The sequence below is a fragment of the Agelaius tricolor genome, unplaced genomic scaffold (genome assembly GCF_023055355.1).
Source record: "Agelaius tricolor isolate 1412-34295 unplaced genomic scaffold, bAgeTri1.0.p SCAF_161, whole genome shotgun sequence".
Lineage (NCBI taxonomy): Eukaryota > Metazoa > Chordata > Aves > Passeriformes > Icteridae > Agelaius > Agelaius tricolor.
In genome coordinates this window covers 64747-89021 of record NW_027269421.1, presented here as the reverse complement: position 1 = coordinate 89021, position 24275 = coordinate 64747, and the positions used below count along the sequence as shown (strand labels likewise).

The 24275-nt window shown below is 61.9% G+C and overlaps 2 protein-coding genes and 1 long non-coding RNA gene across 5 annotated transcripts; 2 read left to right on the top strand and 1 right to left on the bottom strand.

Moving 5' to 3' along the window:
• Positions 1-334: 334 nt before the first annotated feature.
• On the top strand, positions 335-10508 carry ARHGAP30 (Rho GTPase activating protein 30). 2 transcript variants are annotated; one of them, XM_071420765.1, is made up of 12 exons: positions 335-577; positions 1585-1687; positions 2547-2691; positions 2769-2851; positions 3320-3427; positions 4054-4181; positions 5030-5165; positions 5743-5843; positions 5943-6008; positions 6433-6822; positions 7285-7580; positions 8374-10508. In XM_071420765.1, the coding sequence occupies exons 1-12, from the start codon at positions 469-471 to the stop codon at positions 10432-10434; spliced, it is 3726 nt and encodes a 1241-aa protein (XP_071276866.1). In that variant the 5' UTR covers positions 335-468; the 3' UTR covers positions 10435-10508. The 2 variants fall into 2 exon arrangements, with proteins under 2 accessions (XP_071276866.1, XP_071276865.1); XM_071420764.1 differs by lacking the exons at positions 335-577; positions 1585-1687 and having other exon boundaries at positions 2100-2691.
• Positions 10509-10543: 35 nt separating this feature from the next.
• Positions 10544-11401, bottom strand: LOC139586986 (uncharacterized). Its single transcript, XR_011678115.1, has 2 exons — positions 10804-11401; positions 10544-10745 (listed from the first exon to the last, which is right to left on the bottom strand). It is a non-coding gene; the product is annotated as an uncharacterized lncRNA (long non-coding RNA).
• USF1 (upstream transcription factor 1) lies at positions 11398-22493 on the top strand. Of its 2 annotated transcripts, none has more exons than XM_071420768.1 (11): positions 11398-11552; positions 13643-13711; positions 14293-14342; positions 15159-15277; positions 16447-16548; positions 17395-17584; positions 18326-18413; positions 18770-18828; positions 19963-20057; positions 20142-20270; positions 22042-22493. In XM_071420768.1, the coding sequence occupies exons 1-11, from the start codon at positions 11494-11496 to the stop codon at positions 22129-22131; spliced, it is 1050 nt and encodes a 349-aa protein (XP_071276869.1). In that variant the 5' UTR covers positions 11398-11493; the 3' UTR covers positions 22132-22493. The 2 variants fall into 2 exon arrangements, with proteins under 2 accessions (XP_071276869.1, XP_071276868.1); XM_071420767.1 differs by lacking the exon at positions 22042-22493 and adding an exon at positions 21870-21988.
• The last annotated feature ends 1782 nt before the right edge of the window (positions 22494-24275 follow it).

Here is a 24275-nt window from a genome sequence, read left to right as displayed (position 1 = left end):
TCGCACACTCAGGTGTCCCTTGCACACTCAGGTGTCCCCAAGCCTGTCCCTCGCACACTCAGGTGTCCCCAGGGTGTGCCCCTCACACACTCAGGTGTCCCTTGCACACTCAGGTGTCCCCAGGGCCTGCCCCTCACACACTCAGGTGTCCCTTGCACACTCGGGTGTCCCCAGGCCTGCCCCTCACACACTCAGGTGTCCCTCGCACACTCAGGTGTCCCCAGGGTGTGCCCCTCGCACACTCCCGTGTCCCCTGTCCCCAGGGCGTGCCCCTTGCACACGCGTGTGCGCAGGCGTCCCCGCCCTCGTTGTGGTTTCGCTGTGGCCGCGGGGAGCAGGAAGCGCCTCGAGCGCGGCCTCTGCCTTCCTGCCACCCCCGCGGGGACAGCGCCGGGACCCCCCTGGCGTGGCCCCCGCGTCCCCGGCCGTGTCCCCCGTGCTGTCCCCGGCCGTGTCCCCCGTGTCCCCATGTCCCTGGCGCTCAAGGCCCGGCAGCGGGCGAGGCGCAAGGGCGGCTCCCGGGAGCGGCTCTTCGGCTGCGACCTCCAAGAGCATCTCCAGCGCTCGGGGCAGGACGGTGAGTGCCACCACCCTGCCCGACCCCCCCCGAGCCCCCCGGGGGCCACCAGGGCCACCGGGGCCACCCGGGGAAGTGGGGAAGGGGCCCCGGAGGGGACTCGGAGGGGACTTGCGCCACCCGTTGCGTCACCGGGGCTCCAGGAAGCGTCGTGGCCACCGGGGCTCGGCCGGGATTTGGGGGGGTTGGAGGTCGCTGGTGCTCCAATCTCAGGGGGGTTGGGCCTCAGGGGTGGCGGGGTCTGCACCTTGGGGCTGGTGGCTCCATCCTTTGGGATTTGGTGGCCTCATCCCCGCGGATTTGGTGGATCCATCCATTTGGATTTGGTGGCCCTGTTCCTCGGGATTTGGTGGCCTCATCCCTGTGGATCTGGTGGCCTCATCTCTTTGGATTTGGTGACTCTGTCCTTCTGGAGAGGGTGGCTCCATCCTTTGGAATGTGGTGGCCTCATCCTGGTGGAGTTGGTGTCCTCATTTCTTAGGATTTGGTGGCCTCATCCTTGCGGATTTGGTGACCTCATCTCTGTGGATTTGGTGGCTCCATCCTTTGGGATTTGGTGACTCTGTCCTTCTGGAGATGGTGGCACCATCCTTTGGGATTTGGTGGCCTCATCCCTGTGGATTTGGTGGCCCTGGTCCTCAGGATTTGGTGGCTCCATCCTTTGGGATGTGGTGGCCTCATCCCCATGGATTTGGTGGCTCCATCCTTTGGGATGTGGTGGCCTCATCCTGGTGGAGTTGGTGGCCTCATTTATTGGGATTTGGTGGCCTCATCCTGTGGGGTTGGTGGCCCCATTCCTGTGGGTTTCGTGGCCCCATCCCTTGGGAACCAGTGACCCTGTGGGATCAGTGGGACCCTGTGGGATCAGGGCTCAGTGGGATCCCATGGGATCAGGGCTCACTGGGATCACGTGTGATGGGCTCTGGGATCCCATGGGATCAGGGATCACTGGGATCGGGTGTGATGGGGCTCACCGGGGCCCCGCGGGGCCGGGCCGTGTCCCGCAGTGCCGCAGGTGCTCCGGAGCTGCACGGAGTTCGTGGAGCAGCACGGGGTGGTCGATGGCATCTACCGCCTGTCCGGGGTGTCCTCCAACACACAGCGGCTGCGGTCAGCGGGACGGGGATGGGGACAGGATTGGGATGGGATGGAATCAGTGGGATGGGATCAATGGGATGGGAATGGGATGGGAATGGGATGGGATGAGATGGGATCGATGGGATGAGATCGATGGGATGGGATCGACGGGATCAGGATGAGATGGGATGGGATTGGGATCAGGATTGGGATGGGAATGGGATGGGATGGGATTGGGATTGGGATCAGGGACAGGATGGGATGGGATCAATGAGATGGAATCGGGATTGAGATTGGGATCGGGGATGGGATGGGATGGGATGGGATGGGATGGGATGGGATGGGATGGGATGGGATGGGATGCAATGGGGGTGGGATGGGGGTGGAGTCTGGAGGATGCCGGGACTGAGAGGGCGGGAGGGAGGGGACAGGAATGGGATGAGAAAAGGTGGAAGCAGGGATGGGACTGGACTCGGGCTGACGGGGACGGGGAGCAGGGGGGGATGGGTCCATCCTCCCTCCCCCGGCCCCTTCCCTTCCCCCATCCCACTCTGGCCCCTCTTCCCCTGCTCCTTTCCTTCCCTTTTTCCCTCTTTATTGCTTTTGGGGTTTTCCCTGCCCGTTCTCTTTCACTTTCCCCGGGGAAGTTTTTCCCTCCTCTGCTTCTTTCTCTGGGTGCTTTTCTCCCCTGTTCCTGGGGCAACCCAGAATTGCCTGGACCCCAATCCCATATTCCCATATCCCCAGTCCAAAATCCCAAATCCCAAAACCCCAAACCCCAAATTCCAAACCCCAGGCAGGAGTTCAAGGCACGGCGCAGCCCAGACCCCAATCCCCATTTCCAAATCCCAATCCCAAACCCCAATTCCCAAACCCCAAATCCCCACCACAGGCAGGAGTTTGAGGCGCAGCGCAGCCCAGACCTGTCGCGGGACATTTACCTGCAGGACGTTCACTGCGTCAGCTCCCTGTGCAAGGCCTACTGCCGCGAGCTGCCCAACCCCCTGCTCACCTACCAGCTCTACGACAAGTTCGCCGTGAGTCCCTGTCCCCACGTGTCCCCAGAGCGTCCCCAGGGCGGCGGGTGGCCCCCGTCACTGTGCTGTCCCCACAGGATGCTGTGGCCATCCAGATGGAGGAGGCGCGGCTGGTGAAGATCAAGGAGGTGCTGAAGGAGCTGCCGGCGCCTCACTACAGGTGAGGGGGGTGGGGACATCCCCAGGGCGGTGTCCCCAGGGCGGTGGCGCTGAGGCGTGGCACTGAGATGTGGCACTGAGGTGTGGTACTGAGGTGTGACACTGAGTGTGGCACTGAGGCGTGGCACTGAGTGTGGCACTGAGGCATGGCACTGAGGTGTGGCACTGAGGCGTGGCACTGAGGCGTGGCGCTGAGTGCGGCACTGAGGAGGGCACTGAGGGTGGCACTGAGGTGTGGCACTGAGGCGTGACACTGAGTGTGGCACTGAGGTGTGACACTGAAGTGTGGCACTGAGGCGTGGCACTGAGGTGTGACACTGAGGCGTGGCACTGAGGTGTGGCACTGAGGCGTGGCACTGAGGTGTGACACTGAGGCGTGGCCCTGAGGCGTGGCACTGAGGTGTGACACTGAGGCGTGACACTGAGGTGTGACACTGAGGCGTGGCACTGAGGTGTGGCGCTGTCGCAGGACGCTGGAGTTCCTGATGCGGCACCTGCTGCGCATGGCGGCGCACAGCGGGCGCACCAACATGCACGCCAGGAACCTGGCCATCGTCTGGGCACCCAACCTGCTGCGGTGAGGGGCACCTGGCACCTGGCAGTGCCACCTGGCACCTGTCGCTGTCACCTGTCGCTGTCCCTGTCAGTCCAGTCACTGCCAGCCCTGTAATTGTCAGCCCTGTCACACTCAGTCTTGTCACACTCAGCCCTGTCGCTGTCACCTGTTGCTGTCACCTGTCGCTGTCCCCGTCTCTGCCAGCCCCATCATTGTCACCCCTGCCAGCCCTGTCACCCTCAGCCCTGTCACACTCAGCCCTGTTGCTGTCACCTGTATCTGTCACCTGTCACTGTCACCTGTTGATGTCAGTCCAGTCACCTGTCCCCTGTCACTGCCAGCCCCGTCATTGTCACCCCTGCCAGCCCTGTCACCCTCAGTCCTGTCACCCTGAGCCTTGTCACTGTCACCTGTCACTATCACATCAGTCCTGTTACCCTCACTCCTTTGTCACCCTCAGTCTTGTCACACCCCTGTCCCTGTCACCTGTCACCGTCACCCTCAGCCCTGTCACCCTCAGCCCTGTCACCCTCAGCTCTGTCACTGCCAACCCTGTCACTGTCACCCCTGTCACCCTCAGCCCCATCACCCTCCATCCCATGTGTCCCCACTGTCCCCTCACCCTGAGGTGACCCCGCTGTCCCCAGCTCGAGGGACATCGAGGCCTCGGGGTTCAACGGCACAGCGGCGTTCATGGAGGTGCGCGTGCAGTCCATCGTGGTGGAGTTCATCCTCACACACGTGGAGCAGCTCTTCGGGGACGCGCCGCTCCCAGGCAGGGACACCGCGGGGACACCGTGGGGACACCGTGGGGACACTGCAGGGACACTGTGGGATATCAGGGGGACACTGCGGGGACATTGGGGGGACAGCGTGGGGACACCACAGAGGCATCAGGGGGACACTGCGGGGACACCTTTTTGGGGTCTCCAGGTGGGGAGTCCCCCCTGACCTTGGGTGGGGGGTCCCAAGGGGACATTGGGAGTCCCAGGGAACGTTAACGCCCCGTTTTTGGGAGTCTCCAAGGTGGAGGTGAGGTGACACCGTCACATTTTGGGTCCCTGAGGTGACACTGTCAAAACTTTTGGGGTCTCAGGTGGGGACTGTCCCCATGGCACTCCCTGATCCCAGGCTGCGGTCCCTGAGGTGACCCTGTCCCATTTGGGGTCCCTGAGGTGACCCTGTCCCATTTGGAGTCCGAGGTTGGGGTCTCTGGGTCTCTGGGGTGACCCTGTCCCATTTGGGGTCCCTGAGGTGACATTGTCCCATTTGGGGTCCCAGGTGGGGACAGTCCCTCTGTCACTCCCTGATCCCAGGTTGGGGTCTCTGAGGTGACCCTGTCCCATTTTGGGGTCCCTGAGGTGACCCTGTCCCGTTTTGGGGTCCCAGGATGGAGTACCTGAGGTGACATTGTCCCATTTGGGGTCCCAGGTGGGGACAGTCCCTCTGTCACTCCCTGATCCCAGGTTGGGGTCCCTGAGGTGACCCTGTCCCATTTGGGGTCCCAGGTTGGGGTCCCTGAGGTGACCCTGTCCCATTTTGGGGTCCCAGGTTGGGGTCCCTGAGGTGACCCTGTCCCATTTGGGGTCCCTGAGGTGACCCTGTCCCGTTTTGGGGTCCCAGGTGGGGACAGTCCCCGTCGCTCGCTGCTCCTGCCCGGGGGTGTCCCCCCCCTGCACGTCCCGGCCGCGCTGAGCCAGGGCGATGGCCCCCCCCAGATGCGGCCCTACCACACCATCATCGAGCTCAGCGAGCACAGGTACGGCCACCTGCGGCCACCTGGGCACAGGTGACACCCCCAACCCACCCTGGGGACCCTCAGGGACCCCCAAACCCAACTCACTGCGACACAGGTGGCCCCAGGTGTGTTCAGGTGCCCCCCAGGTGTCCCTCAAGGTGTGTTCAGGTGCGCTCAGATGTCCATCAGGTGTGCCCAGGTGTATCCCAAGTGTCCCCAGGTATATCCCAGGTGTCCCCCAGGTGTGCCCAGGTGTATCCCAGGTACCCTCAGGTGTATCCCAGGTGCCCCCAGATATGTTCAGGTGTCCCCCAGGTGTGCTCAGGTGTATCCTAGGTATCCTCAGGTGCCCCCAGATGTGCCCAGGTGTAACCCAAGTGTCCCCAGATGTGTCCCAGGTGTATTCCAGGCACCCCCAGGCATGCCCAGGTATATCCCAGGTGTGCCCAGGTGTGCCCAGGTGTATCCCAGGTATATCCCAGGTGCCCCCAGGTGTATCCCAGGTGCCCCCAGCTGTGCCCAGGTGTCCCCAGGTGCCCCCAGGTATATCCCAGGTGTCCCCAGGTGTATCCCAGGTGTATCCCAGGTGTCCCCACAGGAGCAAGGGCTCCCTCAAGGCCAAGAAGTGGAGATCCATCTTCAACCTGGGCCGCTCCGGGCACGAGGCCAAGCGGAAATCGGGGAAGGCGGAGGAGAAAGGTGGGAATTCAGGGAGATCCCATGGACTGGGGGGGGCAGGGGGTGTGTCCCCAAATGCCCTCAAATCCCCCAAATCCCCTTCTCCTGCCCCATTCCCAGAGAAGTGTGGGAAGGTCACTCTGCGGCCGGCCAAGAGCATGGACTCGCTCAGCTCCGGACCGTCCGGTAAGGGGGGCCCTCTGTCCCCTGGGGATTGTCCCTCTGTCCCCTCAAGACTGTCCCTCTGTCCTCATAAAATTGACCCTCTGTCCCCTGGGGATTGTCCCTCTGTCCCCTCAGGAACCGTCCCTCTGTCCTCATGGGATTGTCCCTCTGTCCCCTGGGGACTGTCCCTCCAAACCCTCAGGAATTGTCCCTCTGTCCCCTTGGGATTGTCCCTCTGTCCCCTCAGGAATTGTCCCCCTGACCCCTCGGGACTGTCTGTCTGTCTGTCCCCTGGGGATTGTCCCTCTGACCCCTCAGGATTGTCCCTCCATCCCTTGAGATTGTCCCTCTGTACTCATGGGGATTGTCCCTCTGACCCCGCTCCCCGTGATCCCCCCGGCACCCCCGGTTCCCCCGGCCCCGCTCCGGACGCGCCCGTCCGCAGGCCCGGAGGCGGCGCGGCTGCTGCCGAAGCTGTCGGTGAAGCTGCGGCCGCAGCGGCAGCACAGCTCGGACGAGACCCCCGCGGCCCCGGAGCCGCCCCCGGAGCTGGACGAGAGCCTGGAGGAGCCGCTGGAAGCGGCGGCCGAGAGCAGCACCAAGTCGGAGCCCACCACCCCCAAAGCCCCGCGGCCGGGGCCGGGGGTCGGCGGCCGCTCCCGCGCCGAGAAATGCGCGGGGCTGCACATCTCGGGCCCCTTCTCGGTCACCGTCCCCTTCCACATCACCTCCAACCTGTCCCGCCTCACCCGCGGGCTCCCGTGCCCCGCGCTGGAACGGGAACAGAGCCCCGGCAGCGCCCCCGAGCCCGCCCCGGAGCCCCGGCCCCGCTCCGGTGAGACCCCGCGGTGGGGACCTCTGAGGGACCGCGGGGACACCGGGACTGGGGGGACACCGGGGTAGAGGGGACACCGGGATTGGGGGACACCGGGATCACGGGGACACTGAGAACGGGGGACACCGGGATTGGGGGGACATCGGGATAAGGGGGATATCGTGATTGGGGGACACTGGGATTAGGGAACATCAGGATCATGGGGACACCAGGATAGAGGGGACACTGGGATTAGAGGGACACCAGGATCAGAGGGACATTGGGATAGAGGGGACGCTGGGATAGGGGAGATACTGAGATAAGGGGGACACCAGGATAGAGGGGACACCAGGATCTGTGGGGACACTGGGATCGGCGGGACACCAGGATTGGGGGACATCACAATCACGGGGACACCAGGATCGGCGGGGACACCGGGATGGGGTGGGTGCCGGTACCGAGCGCTCCCGGCTCTCCCCGCAGAAGAAGCGGAGCAGACCCGGCTCTCCCTGGAGCTCCGCGACTCCTTCGCATTCCTGGACGGCCCCGAGACGTGGCTGGAGGGCGGCGGGGACACGGAGGCGGCGGGGAGCCCCGGCACCGGGGATGAGACCTTCAGGATGGAGGATGGGACCCCCGGGATCGAGGATGAGACCCCCGGGATTGAGGATGAGACCCTTGGGATCGAGGAATGGACACTCGGGATCGAGGATGGGACCCCCGGGATCGGGGACGGGTTCCCGGCTGTGGAGGAAGGGATGGAGAGCGGGTTCATGAACGTGAGCAGCCGGCGGCATTCCCGGGATTTGGGGATGGGTGGGACTGGAGGAGGCGGGAGGGGTCAATGGGATTGGGGTGGGGTTGATGGGATCGATGGGATGGGATTGGGATGGGATGGGATTGGGATGGGATGGGATCTATGGGGTGGGATGGGATCAGTGGGATCAATGGAATTGGGGTGGGATTGATGGGATGGGATCAATGGGATGGGAAGGGATCAATGGGATCAATGGGATTGATGGGATGGGATGGGATCTATGGGGTGGGATGGGATCAATGGGATCAATGGAATTGGGGTGGGATTGATGGGATGGGATCAATGGGATGGGATGGGATCAATGAGATCAATGGGATCAATGGGATGGGATTGGGATGGGATCAATAGGATGGGATTGGGATGGGATCAATAGGATGGGATCAATGGGATCAATGGGATCAATGGGATAGGATCAATGGGATCAGATCAATGAGATCAATGAGATGGGATCAATGGATCAATGGGATCATTGGGATGGGATCAATGGGATCAATGGGTTGGGATGGGATTGATGGGATGGGATCAATGGGATCATTGGGATGGGATCAATGGGATCAATGGGTTGGGATGGGATTGATGGGATGGGATCAATGGGATCAATGGGATCAATGGGATGGGAGGGGATTGATGGGATGGGATCAATGGGATCCATGGGATGGGATCAGTGGGATGGGATGGGACGGACAGGGGGACACAGTGAACCCACCCGCGTTTCCCGGCGTGCCTGGGGGTCCCATCCATGTCCCCCCCCTCAGCCAGGTGAGTGCTGGGCGGAGCAGCCCGACAGTTACCTGTCCATCGAGGAGTGCACGGAGCAGGACATGTTCTTCCTGGCCCCCGGCGCCTCCGAGCCCGACTCCGACCCCGACGAAATCTTCCTGAGTGCCCACGACGAGCTCAGCCCCCTGGGGACCCCCGAGGGACCCCCGAGTGAGGGGACAGCCCTGGAGACCCTGGAGAACCCAGAGATCCTGGAGAGCCCAGAGATCCCGGAAATCCCGGAGATCCCAGAGATCCCAGAAATCCCAGGGATCCCAGAGATGTCAGAGACCCCAAAAATCCTGGAGGTCCCAGAGATCCCAGAGAACCAAGAGATCCCAAAAATCCCAGAGATCCCAGAGATCCCAGAGATCCCAGAGATGTCAGAGACCCCAAAAATCCCAAAACCCCCGGAGATCCCGGAGAACCGAGAGATCCTGGAGATCCCAGATATCCCAGAGATCCCAAAGACCACAAAAATCCTAAAAGTCCTGGAGAACCCGGAGATCCCAGAGATCCCAGGGATCCCAGAGACCCCAAAAATCCTGGAGATGCCAGAGATCCTGGGGAGTCCAAAAGTCCTGGAGATCTCAGAGATCCCAAAAACCCTCAAAGTCCTGGAGATCCCAGAGATCCCGGAGACCCCCGAAATCCCAGAGATTCTGGCCCAAACACCCCCAGAAAAGGATGGTCCAGGATTGGGGGACCCCCCCCAGCACCCCCATGGGGAGGGGGCTGCAGAGGGAGACCCCAGCCCCAGGAGGGGGGTGTGGGGTGAGGGAGGAGGGCCTGGGGGTCCCGCTGGGAAAGGGGGTGCGGATGGAGCTGGATCCCAGCCCCTCATCCTGGGGGAGGGGGATCCCCGGGATTTAGGGGGGTCTCCTCCAGCCCCACCCCTGGCTGAGCCCCCCCAAGAGCCCCCCAAGCCCCCAGCCCCGGGGTCTGTTCCCAGGGGGGTCCCAGACGGGGCTGGTGTCACCCCCGGGACCACCCCAAGCTCCCCCTCTCCCCCTGCCCTGGCCCCCAAAAACCTGGAGCTGACCCAGGACGAGCCCCCCAAAAACCTGGGGACCCCCAGGCCCTCGGAGCTGATCCAGGATGGGTCCCCAAAACTGATCCGGGATGAGCCCCCCAAACCCCTGGAGCTGATCTGGGATGAGCCCCCCAAACCCCTGGAGCTGATCCACGCTGATCCCCCCAAATCCCTGGAGCTCCCTGGACCCCTGGAGCCCCCAAAATCCCTGGAGCCGACTTGGGATGAGCCCCCAAAATCCCTGCAGCTGATCCAGGATGAGCCCCCCAGAATCTCAGAGCCCCCCAGACCCCTGGAGCCGATCTGGCGTGAGCCCCCCAAATCCTGGGACGCCCCCAAATCCCTGGAGCCGATCTGGGGTGAGCCCCCCAGACCCCTGAATGTGACCCAGGATGGTGCCCCCCAATCCCGGGACCCTCCTGGACCCCCAAATCTGATCTGGGACAGGTGCCCCAAATCCCTGGAGCCGATCCTGGCTGAGCCCCCCAAATCCTGGGACACTCCCAGACCCCTGGAGCCGATCCTGGCCGAGCCCCCCAAATCCTGGGACACCCCGGTACCCCCAAATCCGACCTGGGACGGGCGCCCCAAATCCCTGGGGCTGCTCCTGGCTGGGCCCCCCAAATCCCAGGACCCCCCGGGACCCCCAGATCCGATCCGGGACGGGCGCCCCAAATCCCTGGGGCTTCTCCCGGACCCCCCCCGCAGCTCCCGCCGCCCCCTCCCCATTTTGGGGGCGCGGGTGATGCTGGCCCGGGCCGTGCCCGTGGTGCCCCCCAAACCCCACTTTGCCCGTGCCCTCCCGGGACCCCCGGGAACCCCTCAAATCCCCCTGGGAACCCCAAAATTTCCTCCGGCACCCCCAGGGACCCCCCCAAATACACCTGGAACCCCCCCAGATCCCCTTGGGACCCTCCCAAATCCCCCTGGGACCCCCCCAGGTCCCCCCGGGACCCCCTGGCAGCCCTGGGGGGGGGCGAGCGCTGAGCGTGGGCAGGGCCCCCCCAGAGCAGAGTGCAAATAAATAATGATAAAGTGAGAATGAAATGATAATGAAATTATAATAATAAAAATACCAAGGTGAGAATTCCAGCGTCAGAGATGCTGGTGGGTTGTTGGTGTTTATTTATAGATTTTATTTTATTTTTTTATTTAAATTGAATTTTATAGTTTTAAATTTAATTTAAGATTTTATTTTACTTTATTTGAATTTGAATTTGAATATTTATTTTAAAATATTTTTACTAATTTATTTATTTTTAAAAATTATTATTATTTTAATTTTTTAAATTTCTTTTTTAATTTAGAAACATTGGGGACATAGGACATGAGGGCCTTTGGGGACACTGGGACAGGGAGACATAGGGACATTGGGTTAAGGGGATTTGGGGACATTTGGGAACACTGGGACAGGGAGACATGGGGACATTGTGACATGAGGTCATTTGGGGACACTGGGACAGGGGGACATGGGGACATTGGGATACAGGGACAGGAGAACACGTGGCTGTGGGCACCTGGGCACACAGACATACAGGAACATGAGGACAGAGACCCACGGGGACAGGGGGACACCGAGGTGACGCTGAGGCCACACAGGGCCGGCCACAAACCCCGGCCTTTGTTTACACCGCAGCCATCTTTGCCTCAACATGGCGGCGCCCACCGCGGCCTCACCACGGGGGCGGCCCGGGCTCTCCGAGCTCATCCCCCGAACCCTTCCGGTACCCACGGGTGGGGCGGGGATCCCTCACCCTTGGCAGTGCCCGATCCTTTCCCCACGCCGCCATCGCGGCCCTCACCGAGTGCCGCCCACTTCCAACATGGAGCCGCCCTCACCTAAGATGGCGGCGGGGCAGCGGAAGCGCCGCGCGCCTTCGCCGTCTAAGATGGCGCCGCCCGCAGCCGCCGCGCGCTAAGATGGCGCCCGGCCGTGAGGGCGGCCCTGCCCGGCGCCAAGATGGCGGCGCGGCGCTGCGGCGCGGCGCCCCGGCCCAAGATGGCGGCGCGAAGCCGGGCCGGGGCCGCGTGAGGGGGGAACTTCCGCCCGAGCCCAAGATGGCGGCGCGGCGGCGCCGTGCGCATGTGCGGGGCCCATGGCGAGACAAGGGGCCGAAGGCGCGCAGGGCCCGAGGCCGAGAGGTACCGGGGGGGCCTGGGCGGCCCCGGGGGGCGAACCCCGCCGGGAACGGCGGCACCGCGGCCCCGGCACAGCCCCGGCGGCGGGGGGGGAGCGGCCGCGCCCGCCGGGCCCGCGGGGAGGGGCGGGGGGGGGGCGGCGGGGGTGACCCCCCCTCAGGCGCGCGCGGCGGGGTGTCACTGTCACCCCCCGGTGCTGTCCCCTCCCCCCCGCTCGGTAACCACCCCCCCCGTGTGTCGGTGTCACCGCCGTGAGTGTCGCCACCCCCCCCACCCCCCCACTTTGTCACCGTTTGCGTGTGTCCCGTCCCCACCCCCCGCCGTGGCAGTGGCGCCCCCGTTGTGGACCCTCCCCCACTTTGTCACCCTTTTTGTGTCGCCTCCCCCCCTCTGTCCGCCCCCCTCCCCGTGTGTGTGTCCCCGTTATGTCGCTGTCACCCCTCTGTTTGTCACCCCCCCCTCCGTGTCTGTCCCCTCCCCCCGTGTCACCCACGCCCCCCTCGCGTCACCCCCCCCCGTGTCACCCCCCCCCTTTGTGTGTCCCCACTCTGTCACCCCCTTCCTGCCCCCCCAGCTCTGTCACTGTCACCCCCCTCCGGTTTTGTCACTCCCCCACCTTGTGTCTCTCCCTGGCTCTGTCACTGTCACCCCCTCCTTGTGTCCCCCCCCCCACCGTCACTGTCACCCCACTGAATGTCCCTCCCCGGTCCTTGTCCCTCTGGGTGTGTCACTGTCACCCCCTCATCCCTGTCCCCCATCTGTCACCCCCCTTTCAGTGACCCCCAGTTTGTCACCTCCTGGTGTCCCCCCCATTTCCCCATCCCGGGGGAGGTGACAAGGGACAGCCCCCCCTCCCCCCGGTGTGACACTGGGGTGCCCGTGGTGTCACTGCTTGGGGTGACACTGGGGACACACAGCGGGAGGTTACGGCCACCTTGGGGTGACCCCAAAGTGCCACCCTGGGCGAGCTGGTGGCTTTGGGGACACGTTGTCACCTGGGGGGGAAGGGGGCAGTGAGGGGGCACCTGGAGGTGTGGCTGTGGTCACAGGTGGTGGCCAGGTCCCCATTGGTGTCAGGTCACCGTGGCCACTGTCCCATGGTGGTGACCAGTGTCCCATGGTGGTGACCAGTGTCCCATCGTGGTGACCAGTGTCAGGTCATGGTGGCCAGTGTCCCATGGAGGCTGGTGGCTGGTCACAGTGGTCACTGTCCTGCTATGGTGGCCACTGTCCCATGGTGGTGACCAGTGTCAGGTCACAGTGGCCATTGTCCCATGATGGTGGCCAATGTCTGGTCAGGATGGTCGGTGTCCCGTCCCAGTGTCCCATCCCAGTGTCCCATCCCAGTGTCCCATCCCAGTGTCCCGTCCCAGTGTCCTGTCCCAGTGTCCCGTCCCAGTGTCCCATCCCAGTGTCCCATCCCAGTGTCCTGTCCCAGTGTCCCATCCATGTCCTGTCCTGGTCCTGTCCCAGCTCCTGTCCCCATCCCTGACCTCCTGTGACCCCCATGTCCCTGTTGCCGTCCCTTGTCCCTGTCCCTGTATCCCCATCTCTGTCCCCATCCTGTGTCCATGTCCTGTCCCTGACCCCCCTTGTCCCTGTCCCCATCCCTGTCCTATCCCCATCCCCATGCTCCTGTCCTGTCCCTGACCCCAGTGTCCCCATATCCTGGTGTCCCTGTGTCCCAGTGTCCCTTTGTCCCTGACCCCAGTGTCCCTTGTGTCCTGGTGTCCCTGACCCTGTCTCCCAACATCCCTGACCCTGATGTCCCTAGTGTCCCAATGTCCCTGTGTCCTGCTGTCCCTGACCCTGCTGTTCCCATGTCCCTGTGTCCCTGTGTCCCCATGTCCCACTGTCCCCATGTCATGCTGTCCCTGACCCTACTGTCCCTGTGTTCTGGTGTCCCTGACCCCACTGTCCCTGTGTCCCCACTGTGTCCCCACGTTCCTGCTGTCCCCACGTCCCCGCTGTCCCCACGTCCCTGTGTCCCTGCTGTCCCCATGTCCCTGCTGTCCCCATGTCCCTGTGTCCCTGCTGTCCCCATGTCCCTGCTGTCCCCATGTCCCCACGTCCCCGTGTCCCTGTCCCCGCAGGGCTCTGAAGGCCGTGAGGCTGCTCCGCTCCCGCCCCGCTGATGCCCGAGGGAGCCGAGCCATGAAGGGGTGAGTGAGACCCCCAAACCCACCTGGGACCCCAAAATCTGCTCTGGGACCCCAAAACCTGCTCTGGAACCCCAAAATCTGCTCTGGGAACCCCAGAATTCACCTGGGACCCTCAAAACCCATCTGGGACCCCAAAACCTACCTGGGACCCCAAACTCTCACCTGGGGTCCCCAAAATCTCACCTGGGACCCCAGAATCTCACCTGAGATCCCAAAACTTCCTCTAGGACACCAGCATCTCCTCTGGAACCCCAAAACTCACCTGGGACCCCCAACATCTGCTCTAGGAACCCCCCAAGATGACCTGGGACCCCAAAATGGCCCCAGGACCCCAAATCTTTGACCTGGGACCCCCCCAAACTGCCCCAGGATCTCCAAATCTCATCTGGGACCCCCTAAAACTGCACAAAGATCCCCCCCAAATCTGATCTGGAACCCCAAAATAGCCCAAAGACCCCCAAAACTGCCCCATGGGTGGGGCACACGAGGGGTGGGGGATTTGGGGGTGTCCCAGATTTGGGGTTTGGGGATTTTGGGGGGCTCAGGGACCACCCCCTCACTGTTTTGTTCCCCCCTGCCAGGCAGCAAAAAGCAGCTGAGACCGAGGAGGGGACGGTGCAGATCCAGGAAGGTGAGGGGGGACCCCGAAATTGGGGTTTGGGGGGGCGGATTTGGGGAGGTTTTGGGGTGGATTTGGGGAGGTTTTGGGGTTTTTTTGGGGGGGATTTGAGAAGGTTTTTGGGAGGTTTCGTGTCCCGCCCAATCCCGTATCCCCCCTCAGTTTGGGGTGCCCCCACCTCAATTTGGGGTGTGCCCCCCCCCCCACCAAATCCTGTGTCCCCCAATCCCCAGTTTGGGGTGCCCCCTCCCCAATTTGGGGTTCTCCCTGCCCAGTTTTGGGTTCCTTCCCCCCTCCCCAATTTGGGGTTCCCCTCCCCAGTTTGGATGCCCCTCCCCAGTTTAGGGAACCCCCTCCCCAGTTTGGGGTTCCCCCACTCCAGTTTGGGTGCTCCCCACAGTTTGGGGTGCCCCCCCAGTTTAGTGTTCCCCCTCCCCAGTTTAGGGTACCCCCTCCCCAATTTGGGGTTCCACGACTCCAGTTTGGGTGCTCCCCACAGTTTGGGGTGCCCCCTCCCCAATCCCATGTCCCCCTCCCCAGTTTAGGGTACCCCCTCCCCAATTTGGGTGCCCCCCCAGTTTAGGGTACCCCCTCCCCAGTTTCGGGTTCCCCCTCCCCAATCCCATATACCCCCAATTTGGGATTTTCCCTCCCCAATTTGGGGTTCCCCTCCCCAGTTTAGGGTGCCCACTCCACTTTGGGTTCCCCCTCCCCAGTTTGGGCTGACAGTTTGGGTTCCCCCTCCCCAGTTTGGGGTGACAGTTTGGGGTACCCCTCCCCAATTTGGGGATCCCCCCCCCCCAATCCCGTGTTCCCCCCCGTCCCCAGGCTCGGTGGCCACGGGCGAGGACCCCACGAGCGTGGCCATCGCCAGCATCCAATCGGCCGCCACCTTCCCCGACCCCGGCGTCAAGTATGTGTTCAGGACCGAGGGCGGCGGCACGCAGGTACACGCCTGGCACACCTGGGTACACCTGGCACACCTGGGGTACACCTGGGTACACCTGGGGACACCTGGGGTACACCTGGGGACACCTGGGGGCACCTGGGATACAGCTGGGGGCACCTGGATACACCTGGAGTACACCTGGGGGCAGCTGGGATACACCTGGGGGGGCTTGGATACACCTGGGTACACCTGGGGGCACCTGGGGGGGCTTGGATACACCTGGGGTACACCTGGGTATACCTGGGGGCACCTGGGGTACACCTGGAGGGGCTTGGGGGCACCTGGGATACACCTGGAGTACACCTGGGCACACCTGGGGATTCACCCAGGCACACCTAGGAGCACCTGAGTACACCTGGAATACACCTGGTGCACCTGGGGGCACCTGGGATACACCTGGAGTACACCTGGGCACACCTGGAGTACACCTGGGCACACCTGGTGGGGCTTGGATATACCTGGGATACACCTGGGGCACACCTGGGAGGCACCTAAGATACACCTGGCATACACCTGGGCACACCTGGCATACACCTGGGCACACGTGGGGGGGCTTGGATACACCTGGAGTACACCTGGGGACACCTGGGGGACACCGTGGGGTGGCTCTGAGGAGGTTTCTGTATCACACCTGTGTGAGGTGCCCCACCCGTCCCAGGTGATCCAGGTGGTGACACTGGGGATTTGGGGTCTCCGTCATACCTGAGTGTCCCACCTGTGGCAGGTGCTGTGCCAGGTGATCCAGGTGGTGACACTGGGTGGCTCTGGGGGTCTCTGTGTCTCACCTGTGTGATGTCCCACCTGTGGCAGGTGATCCAGGTGGTGACATTGGGTGGCTCTGGGGGTCTCTGTGCCTCACCTGTGTGCTGTCCCACCTGTGGCAGGTGATCCAGGTGGTGACACTGGCTGGCTCTGGGGGGGTCTCTGTGTCTCACCTGTGGCAGGTGATCCAGGTGGTGACATTGGGTGGCTTTGGGGGGTCTCTGTGTCTCACCTGTGTGATGTCCCACCTGTGCCAGGTGATCCAGGTGGTGACATTGGGTGGCTCTGGGGGTCTCTGTGTCTCACCTGTGTGCTGTCCCACCTGTGGCAGGTGATCCAGGTGGTGACACTGGGTGGCTCTGGGGGTCTCTGTGTCTCACCTGTGTGCTGTCCCACCTGTGGCAGGTGATGTACCGGGTGATCCAGGTGGCTGACGGGCAGCTGGACGCGCAGACCGAGGGCACCAGCGCCATCAGCGGCTACCCGGCCACGCAGTCCATGACACAGGTGCGTCACCTGGCCACGCCCACTGCCACACCCACTGTCCCCACCCCACCTGTGCCCCACACAGTCCATGGCCCAGGTGTGTTGTAGTGCCACGCCCACTGCCACACCCCCTGCCATGGCCTGGGCCTCACCTGTGCCCCACCCAGGTGGTGACCCGGCTGTGCCATGGGGCAGGGTGACACCTGTGTCCTGTCCCTCACCTGTCCCTCACCTGTATCCCCCCATCTCACCTGTCTCTCCTCTGTCCCACCTGTCCCACCTGTGTCCTTCACCTGTGTACCTCACCTGTGTCCTGCTGGACTCACCTATCCCACACCTGTCCCCCTGTCCCTCACCTGTCCCCCCTGTCCCATCTGTCCCACCTGTGTCCCACCTCCCTTACCTATGTCCTTCACCTGTCCCACACCTGTCCTACCTGTCCCCCCTCACCTGTTCCTCACCTGTCCCCTGTATCCCACACCCGTCCCACCTGTGTCCCTCACCTGTCCCCCCATCCCTCACCTGTCCCTCATCTGTCCCACCTGTGTCTCTCACCTGTCCCTCACCTGTCCCTTACTTGTCCCCCTGTCCTTCACCTTCCCTCACCTGTGTCCCTCACCTGTCCCTCACCTGTCCCTCACCTGTGTCCCACCTGTGTCTCTCACCTGCCCCTCACCTGTCCCCCTTGTCCTTCACTTTTCCCTTACTTGTCCCTCACCTGTCCCACCTGTGTCCCTCACCTGTGTCCCTCACCTGTGTCCCTCACCTGTGTCCCCCACCTGTGTCCCACCTGTGTCCAACCTGTGTCCCTCACCTGTCCCACCTGTGTCCCTCACCTGCCGCTCACCTGTCCCTCGCTGTCCCCAGGCGGTGATCCAGGGCGCGTTCACGAGCGAGGAGCAGGTGGACTCGGAGGCGGCTCCCAGCGAGACTCACTACACCTACTTCCCCGCGGCAGGTGTGGCCGACGGCGCCGCCGCCACCGCCGCCACCGCCGCCACCGCCGTGGTGACCACGCAGAGCTCCGAGGCGCTGCTGGGACAGCCCACGCCCACAGGTGAGCACCTGGCTGGAAAGGGCTCACCTGGGTGGGTTTGGGGCTCACCTGGGTGGGTTTGGGGCTCACCTGGGTGGGTTTGGGGCACCTGGATTGGGTTTGGGGGCATCTGGATTGGGTTTTGGGGGCACCTGGATTGGGTTTGGGACTCACCTGGGGGGGTTTGGGACGCCTGGATTGGGTTTGGCACTCACCTAGATGGGTTTGGGGTCATCTGGGTGGGTTTGGGGGCACCTGGATTGGGTTTGGGGCTCACCTGGATTGGGTTTGGGGTCATCTGGGTTGGGTTTGGGGTCATCTGGGTTGGGTTAGGACCCACCTGGGTGGGTCTGGGGGCATCTGAACTGAAATGGGGCTCACCTGGGTGGGTTTGGGGGCGTCTGGATAGGGTTTGGGGTCACCTGGGTGGGTTTGGGGTCGTCTGGGTTGGGACTCACCTGGATTGGGTTTGGGGCTCACCTGGGTGGGTTTGGGGTCATCTCGGTTGGGATTCACCTGGGTTGGGTTTGGGGGCACCTGAACTGATCTGGGACTCACCTGGGTTGGGTTTGGGGATGTCTGGGTTGGGTTTGGGGGCACCTGGTTGGGTTTGGGGACACCTGAACTGAACTGGGGCTCACCTGGGTGGGTTTGGTGACATCTGGAATGGGTTGGGACTCACCTGGATGGGTTTGGGGTCACCTGGGTTGGGTTGGGATCATGTGGATGTGTTTGAGTCTCACCTGTGGCTCTGGGCTCCAGGGCAGTTTTTTGTGATGATGTCACCACAGGAGGTGCTCCCAGGGGGGGCCCAGCGCTCCATCGCCCCCCGAGCACACCCCTACTCCCCGTGAGTACCTGGGCACACCTGGGGGCACCTGGGACACACCTGGGACACACCTGGGGCACACTGGGACACGCTCAGACACACCCATGGTCACACCTGGACACACTGGGACATACCCAAACACACCTGGATGTGCTGGGATACACCTGGGACATACATGGAGACACCTTGACACACCTGGGTGACATCCAAACACACCTGGGGCACACCTGGGACACGCTTAAAACACATCTGGACCTGTTGGAGCACACCTGGGCAGGCATGGGGACACCTGGGCACACCCAGGACACACCTGGGACATGCCCAAACACACCTGTGCCCATTCAAACACACCTGTGCCCACCTGTGCCCCTCCCCAGGAAGTCGGAGGCTCCTCGAGCCACGCGGGACGAGAAGCGCCGGGCACAGCACAACGAAGGTACCGGGGCGGGGGACCCCGATCCCAAAGGAACACCCCAATCCCAAAGGGACACCCCAGTTCCCAGTGCCCCATTCCCACCTGGAATTCCTGTTCCCATTCCCCGTTCCCCGTTCCATTCCCACTGTCCCATTGGGAACCCCCATTCCCATTCCCACTGGGAATTCCCAATCCCATTCCCCCATCCCAGTCCTACTGGGAATCCCATTCCCATTGGGAATCCCCATTCCCATTCCCCGTTCCCATTCCGCACTCCCAATCCGATTCCTGTTGGGAATCCTGTTCCCAATCCCCGTTCCCAATTCCAATCCCACTGGGAATCCCCGTTCCCATTCCCTGTTCCCATTCCCCATTATCATTGGGAATCCCCGTTCCCAATTCCCATTCCCATTTCCACCAGGAATCCCATTCCTGATCCCCATTCCCCATTCCCAATCCCATTCCCACCGGGAATCCCCATTCCCATTCCATGTTTGCATTCCCATTGGGAATCCCCATTTCCAATTCCCCCATTCCCATCCCCACCGGAAATCCCATTCCCATTCTCTGTTCCCATTCCCCGTTCCCATTGGGAATCCCTATTCCCGTTCCCATTCCCTGTTCCCAATCCCCATTCCTACTGGGAATCCCATTCCCAATCCCCACTCCCAATCCCCCTGGGAATCCCCGTTCTCAATCCCATTTGGAATCCTTGTTCCCAATCCCCGTTCCCAATCCCCATCCCACTGGGAATCCCCATTCCCATTCCCCGTTCCCAGTCCCTTTGGGAATGCCCGTTCCTGGTTCCCAATCCCATTCCCAGTTCCCCCATTCCCATTCCCCGTTCCCTGTCCCTTTGGGAATGCCCATTCCTGGTTCCCAATCCCATTCCCAGTTCCCCCATTCCCATTCCCCGTTCCCAGTCCCTTTGGGAATGCCCGTTCCTGGTTCCCAATCCCATTCCCAATTCCCCCATTCCCATTCCCCGTTCCCAGTCCCTTTGGGAATGCCCGTTCCTGGTTCCCAATCCCATTCCCAATTCCCCCATTCCCATTCCCCATTCCCAGTCCCTTTGGGAATGCCCGTTCCTGGTTCCCAATCCCAATCCAGTTCCCCCATTCCCAATCCCAATCCCACTGGGAATCCCGGTTTCAGTGGAGCGCCGGCGCCGGGACAAGATCAACAACTGGATCGTGCAGCTGTCCAAGATCATCCCTGACTGCTCCATGGAGAACACCAAATCCGGACAGGTCCATGCCTTGGGGATTATTTGGGATTTTTTGGGGTTGTTTGGGGTTGTTTGGGGCCCCAGCAGTGACCCCCAAACCCCACAGAGCAAGGGCGGGATCCTGTCCAAGGCCTGCGACTACATCCAGGAGCTGCGGCAGAGCAACCTGCGGCTGAGCGAGGAGCTGCAGGGCCTGGACCAGCTGCAGATGGACAACGAGGTGCTGCGCCAGCAGGTCAGACTGGGAGCACTGGGAGGGACTGGGAATGGGACTGGAATGGGATTGGGGTCATGGGAATGGGGCTGGGATGGGACTGGGGTCATGGGAATGGGGCTGGGATGGGATTGGGATCGTTGGGATGGGATTGGAGTCGTTGGGATGGGATTGGAGTCGTTGGGATGGGATTGAGATCAACTGAGATTGGGATCGATGGGCCTGGAGCAGCTGCAGATGGACAATGAGGTGCTGCGCCAGCAGGTCAGACTGGGAGCACTGGGAAGGACTGGGAATGGGATTGGGATGGGGTTGGGGTCATTGGGATGGGATTGGAGTTGTTGGGATGGGATTGAGATCAACTGGGATTGAGATCGATGGGCCTGGAGCAGCTGCAGATGGACAGCGAGGTGCTGCGCCAGCAGGTCAGACTGGGAGCACTGGGAGGGACTGGGAATGGGACTGGGATGGGATCGGGGTCATGGGAATGGGACTGGGATGGGATCGGGGTCATGGGAATGGGGCTGGGATGGGATTGGGGTCATTGGGATGGGATTGGGGTCATTGGGATGGGATTGAGATCAACTGGGATTGAGATCGATGGGCCTGGAGCAGCTGCAGATGGACAGCGAGGTGCTGCACCAGCAGGTCAGACTGGGAGCACTGGGAGGGACTGGGAATGGGACTGGGATGGGATCGGGGTCATGGGAATGGGACTGGGATGGGATCGGGGTCATGGGAATGAGGCTGGAATGGGATCGGGGTCATTGGGATCTATGAGCCTGGAGCAGCTGCAGATGGACAGCGAGGTGCTGCGCCAGCAGGTCAGACTGGGAGCACTGGGAGGGACTGGGAATAGGACTGGGAATGGGACTGGGATGGGATCGGGGTCATGGGAATGGGGCTGGGATGGGATTGGGGTCATGGGAATGGGGCTGGGATGGGATTGGGGTCATTGGGATGGGATTGAGATCAACTGGGATTGAGATCAATGGGCCTGGAGCAGCTGCAGATGGACAATGAGGTGCTGCACCAGCAGGTCAGACTGGGAGCACTGGGAATGGGACTGGGAATGGGACTGGGGAGCACTGGGATGGGGACTGGGGGATGTTTTGGGGTGCAGGGGGATATTTTAGGGTCACTGGGGGATGTTTTGGGGTCACTGGGGGATATTTTAGGGTCACTGGGTGATATTTTGGGGTCACTGGGTGATATTTTGGGGTCACTGGGGGATGTTTTGGGGTCCCCAAACACAGGTGGAGGAGCAGAAGAACAAGAACCTGCTGGTTTGGGTTACTGGGAGTTACTGGGCTGTACTGGGAGTGCACTGGGGGATATTTTAGGGTCCTGGATGATATTTTAGGGTCCTGGGTGTTATTTTAGGGTCCTGGCTGATATTTGGGGGTCACTGGGGGATGTTTTGGGGTGTCCAAACACAGGTGGAGGAGCAGAAGAACAAGAACCTGCTGGTTTGGGTTACTGGGAGCACTGGGAGTTACTGGGCTGCACTGGGGGATATTTTAGGGTCCTGGATGATATTTTAGGGTCCTGGGTGTTATTTTAGGGTCCTGGGTGATATTTTGGGGTCACTGGGGGATGTTTTGGGGTCCCCAAACGCAGGTGGAGGAGCTGAAGAACAAGAACCTGCTGGTTTGGGTTACTGGGAGTTACTGGGCTATACTGGGAACACTGGGAGTGCACTGGGTGATATTTTAGGGTCTTGGGTGATATTTTGGGGTGCAGAGGGATATTTTGGGGTCACTGGGGGATGTTTTGGGGTCCCCAAACGCAGGTGGAGGAGCTGAAGAACAAGAACCTCCTGCTGCGGGCGCAGCTGCGCCAGCACGGGCTGGAGATCGTCATCAAAAACGACACCCACTGACCCCAAAAACCCCAAAACTCACCCCAAAAATCCACCCAACACCCCCCGCCCCTCCCTCCCTCCCCTGCACCCCAAAAACCCCCCGGGACCCCTCCCCCACCCCCGCAGCCCCTCCCCCCCGCGCTCGGTTCTGCCCCTCCCCTCCCCCAATCATGTGACCTCCCCCCCTCCCCAAAATCCCCCCAAAATCACCCCAAAATCACCCCAAAAGTCGCCCCCGCACCCCAAAATTCGCCCCCCACGCTCTCGGCCCGGCGGGCCCCTCCCCCACCCCACCCCCTACCATTTTGGGACCCCTCCCCCCCCCCACTCCCACCCCCCCCCCTTAAAATTTGGGGCCCCTCCCCTTCCCCCCCCCCCCCCACTCAAAAATGAGATTTGGGGTCGCCCCTCCCCCCCCACCCCGCGGCCCCCGGGGGGGTTTTGGGATTTTGGGGGGGGGGGGGGAGGGGATTTTTGGGGGGGTTTGGGGTGTTGGGACCCTCACGCCCCCTCCCCCCCCCCCACCCCCCCCCTTTTTGCCCCTCCCCCCTCCCTTTCCCCTTTCCCCTCCCCCCTCCCCCCGCGGGGTTTTGGGATTTTTTTTTTTTTTTAAACTCTCGGAATTGCAAAAAAAACCAACAAAAAAAAAAACCCCAAAAAGAAAAAAAAAAAAAATAATTCCAGGCTTAAAAAGAAAAAAAACCAAAAAAAAAAAAACAAAGAAAAAAAAAAAAGAAATAAAAAACAGGGATTTGTTTTTTTTAGGGTCCTTAAGGTTCTTCCCAGAGCCCATCCCCACCCAAAAGGGACCCCAAAACCCCCAAAGGGACCCTAAAATCACCTAAAACCCACAAAGGGACCCTAAAACCCCAAAAGCGACCCCTAAAACTCCCAAAATCTCCTAAAACCATTTAAGGGACCCTGAAACTCCCAAAGGAACCCCAGAATTCCCTGAAACCCCCAAAGAGGCCCCAAAATCCTCCTGAAAGGGCCAAAGGGAGCCTAAAACCCCAAAAGGGACCCCAAAATCCCCCTGAATTCCTTCAAGGAACCCAAAATGCCCCTGAAAACCCCAAAGGGATTTCCCAAAAATCTCCTAAATCCTCTAAAACCTCAAAGGGACCCCAAAATCCCCTAAAACCCCAAAAGGGACCCCAAAACCTTCAAAGGGAGCCCAAAATCCCCAAAAGGACCCCAAAATTCCCTAAAACTCCCTAAGGGACCCCAAAATCCCCAAAGGGACCCCAAAACTGCCCTGAAACTTCCAAAGGGATCCCAAAATCCCCTAAAACCCCGTAAGGGACCTCAAAACTGCCCTGGAACCCCAAAAGGGACCCCAAAACCCCCCTGAATTCTCTCAGAGACCCCAAAACTGCCCTGAAACCCCAAAAGTGACCCTGAAATTGTCCCAAATTCTTTCAGGAACCCCCAAAATCCCCTTGAAAACCCCAAAGGGACCCCAAAACCTCCCAGGAGCTTCATCCCCCCCCCCTTTAGTGCCACCACTGTGGGGGGACTGGGCCAAACTGGGGGGCACTGGTTTGTACTGGGGGGGTCACTGGTCCCAACTGGTCCAAACTGGGAGCCCTGGGTGGCCACTGGTGGTTACTGGGGGGGGTCACTGGGGGGCACTGGTCTGAACTGGGAGCCCTGGGTGGTCACTGGGGGGCACTGGGCGGGGTCACTGGGGGTCACTGGTCCAAACTGGTCCAAACTGGGAGCTCTGGGCAGTCATTGGGTGGGGTCACTGGAGGTCACTGGTGGCCACTGGGGGGCACTGGTCCCAACTGGGAGCCCTGGGCGGGGTCACTGCTCCCAACTGGTCCCAACTGGTCCCAACTGGTCCGGACTGGGAGCCCCTCCCGGGCCCTCAGCGCCCCCCACCGGCCGAAGCCGCGCGGTCTCCACGGCAACGCCAGGCCCCGCCCCTCGCGCGCTCCCATTGGCCAGAAGTTGCGGCGCTCTCTCCCATTGGCCGCCGCTCCCCGCCCTCCCCTTTAACCAATCAAACCACGCGGGCGGCACCGCGCGGACCAATCAGCGCGCGCCGCTTTGAACCGATAGGCGGGACAACCAATAAGAGCGCGGAGGGGGCGTGGCCCGCGCGGCACCTGGCGGGGTGGGCGTGGCCTGGGTGGGGCAGGGGCGGGGTTTGGCGGGGC

Bases quoted from the DNA above. Each gene is read 5' to 3' on its own strand.
- ARHGAP30 (XM_071420764.1), top strand. From the start codon at position 2,158: ATGGGTCCATCCTCCCTCCCCCGGCCCCTTCCCTTCCCCCATCCCACT. The intron at 3,428-4,053 runs GTGAGGGGCACC...CGCTGTCCCCAG, and splicing joins TGGGCACCCAACCTGCTGCG to CTCGAGGGACATCGAGGCCT. The intron at 5,844-5,942 runs GTGGGAATTCAG...CCCCATTCCCAG, and splicing joins GGGGAAGGCGGAGGAGAAAG to AGAAGTGTGGGAAGGTCACT.
- USF1 (XM_071420767.1), top strand. From the start codon at position 11,494: ATGTGCGGGGCCCATGGCGAGACAAGGGGCCGAAGGCGCGCAGGGCCC. The intron at 11,553-13,642 runs GTACCGGGGGGG...CTGTCCCCGCAG, and splicing joins GCAGGGCCCGAGGCCGAGAG to GGCTCTGAAGGCCGTGAGGC. The intron at 20,271-21,869 runs GTCAGACTGGGA...CCCCAAACGCAG, and splicing joins ACGAGGTGCTGCGCCAGCAG to GTGGAGGAGCTGAAGAACAA.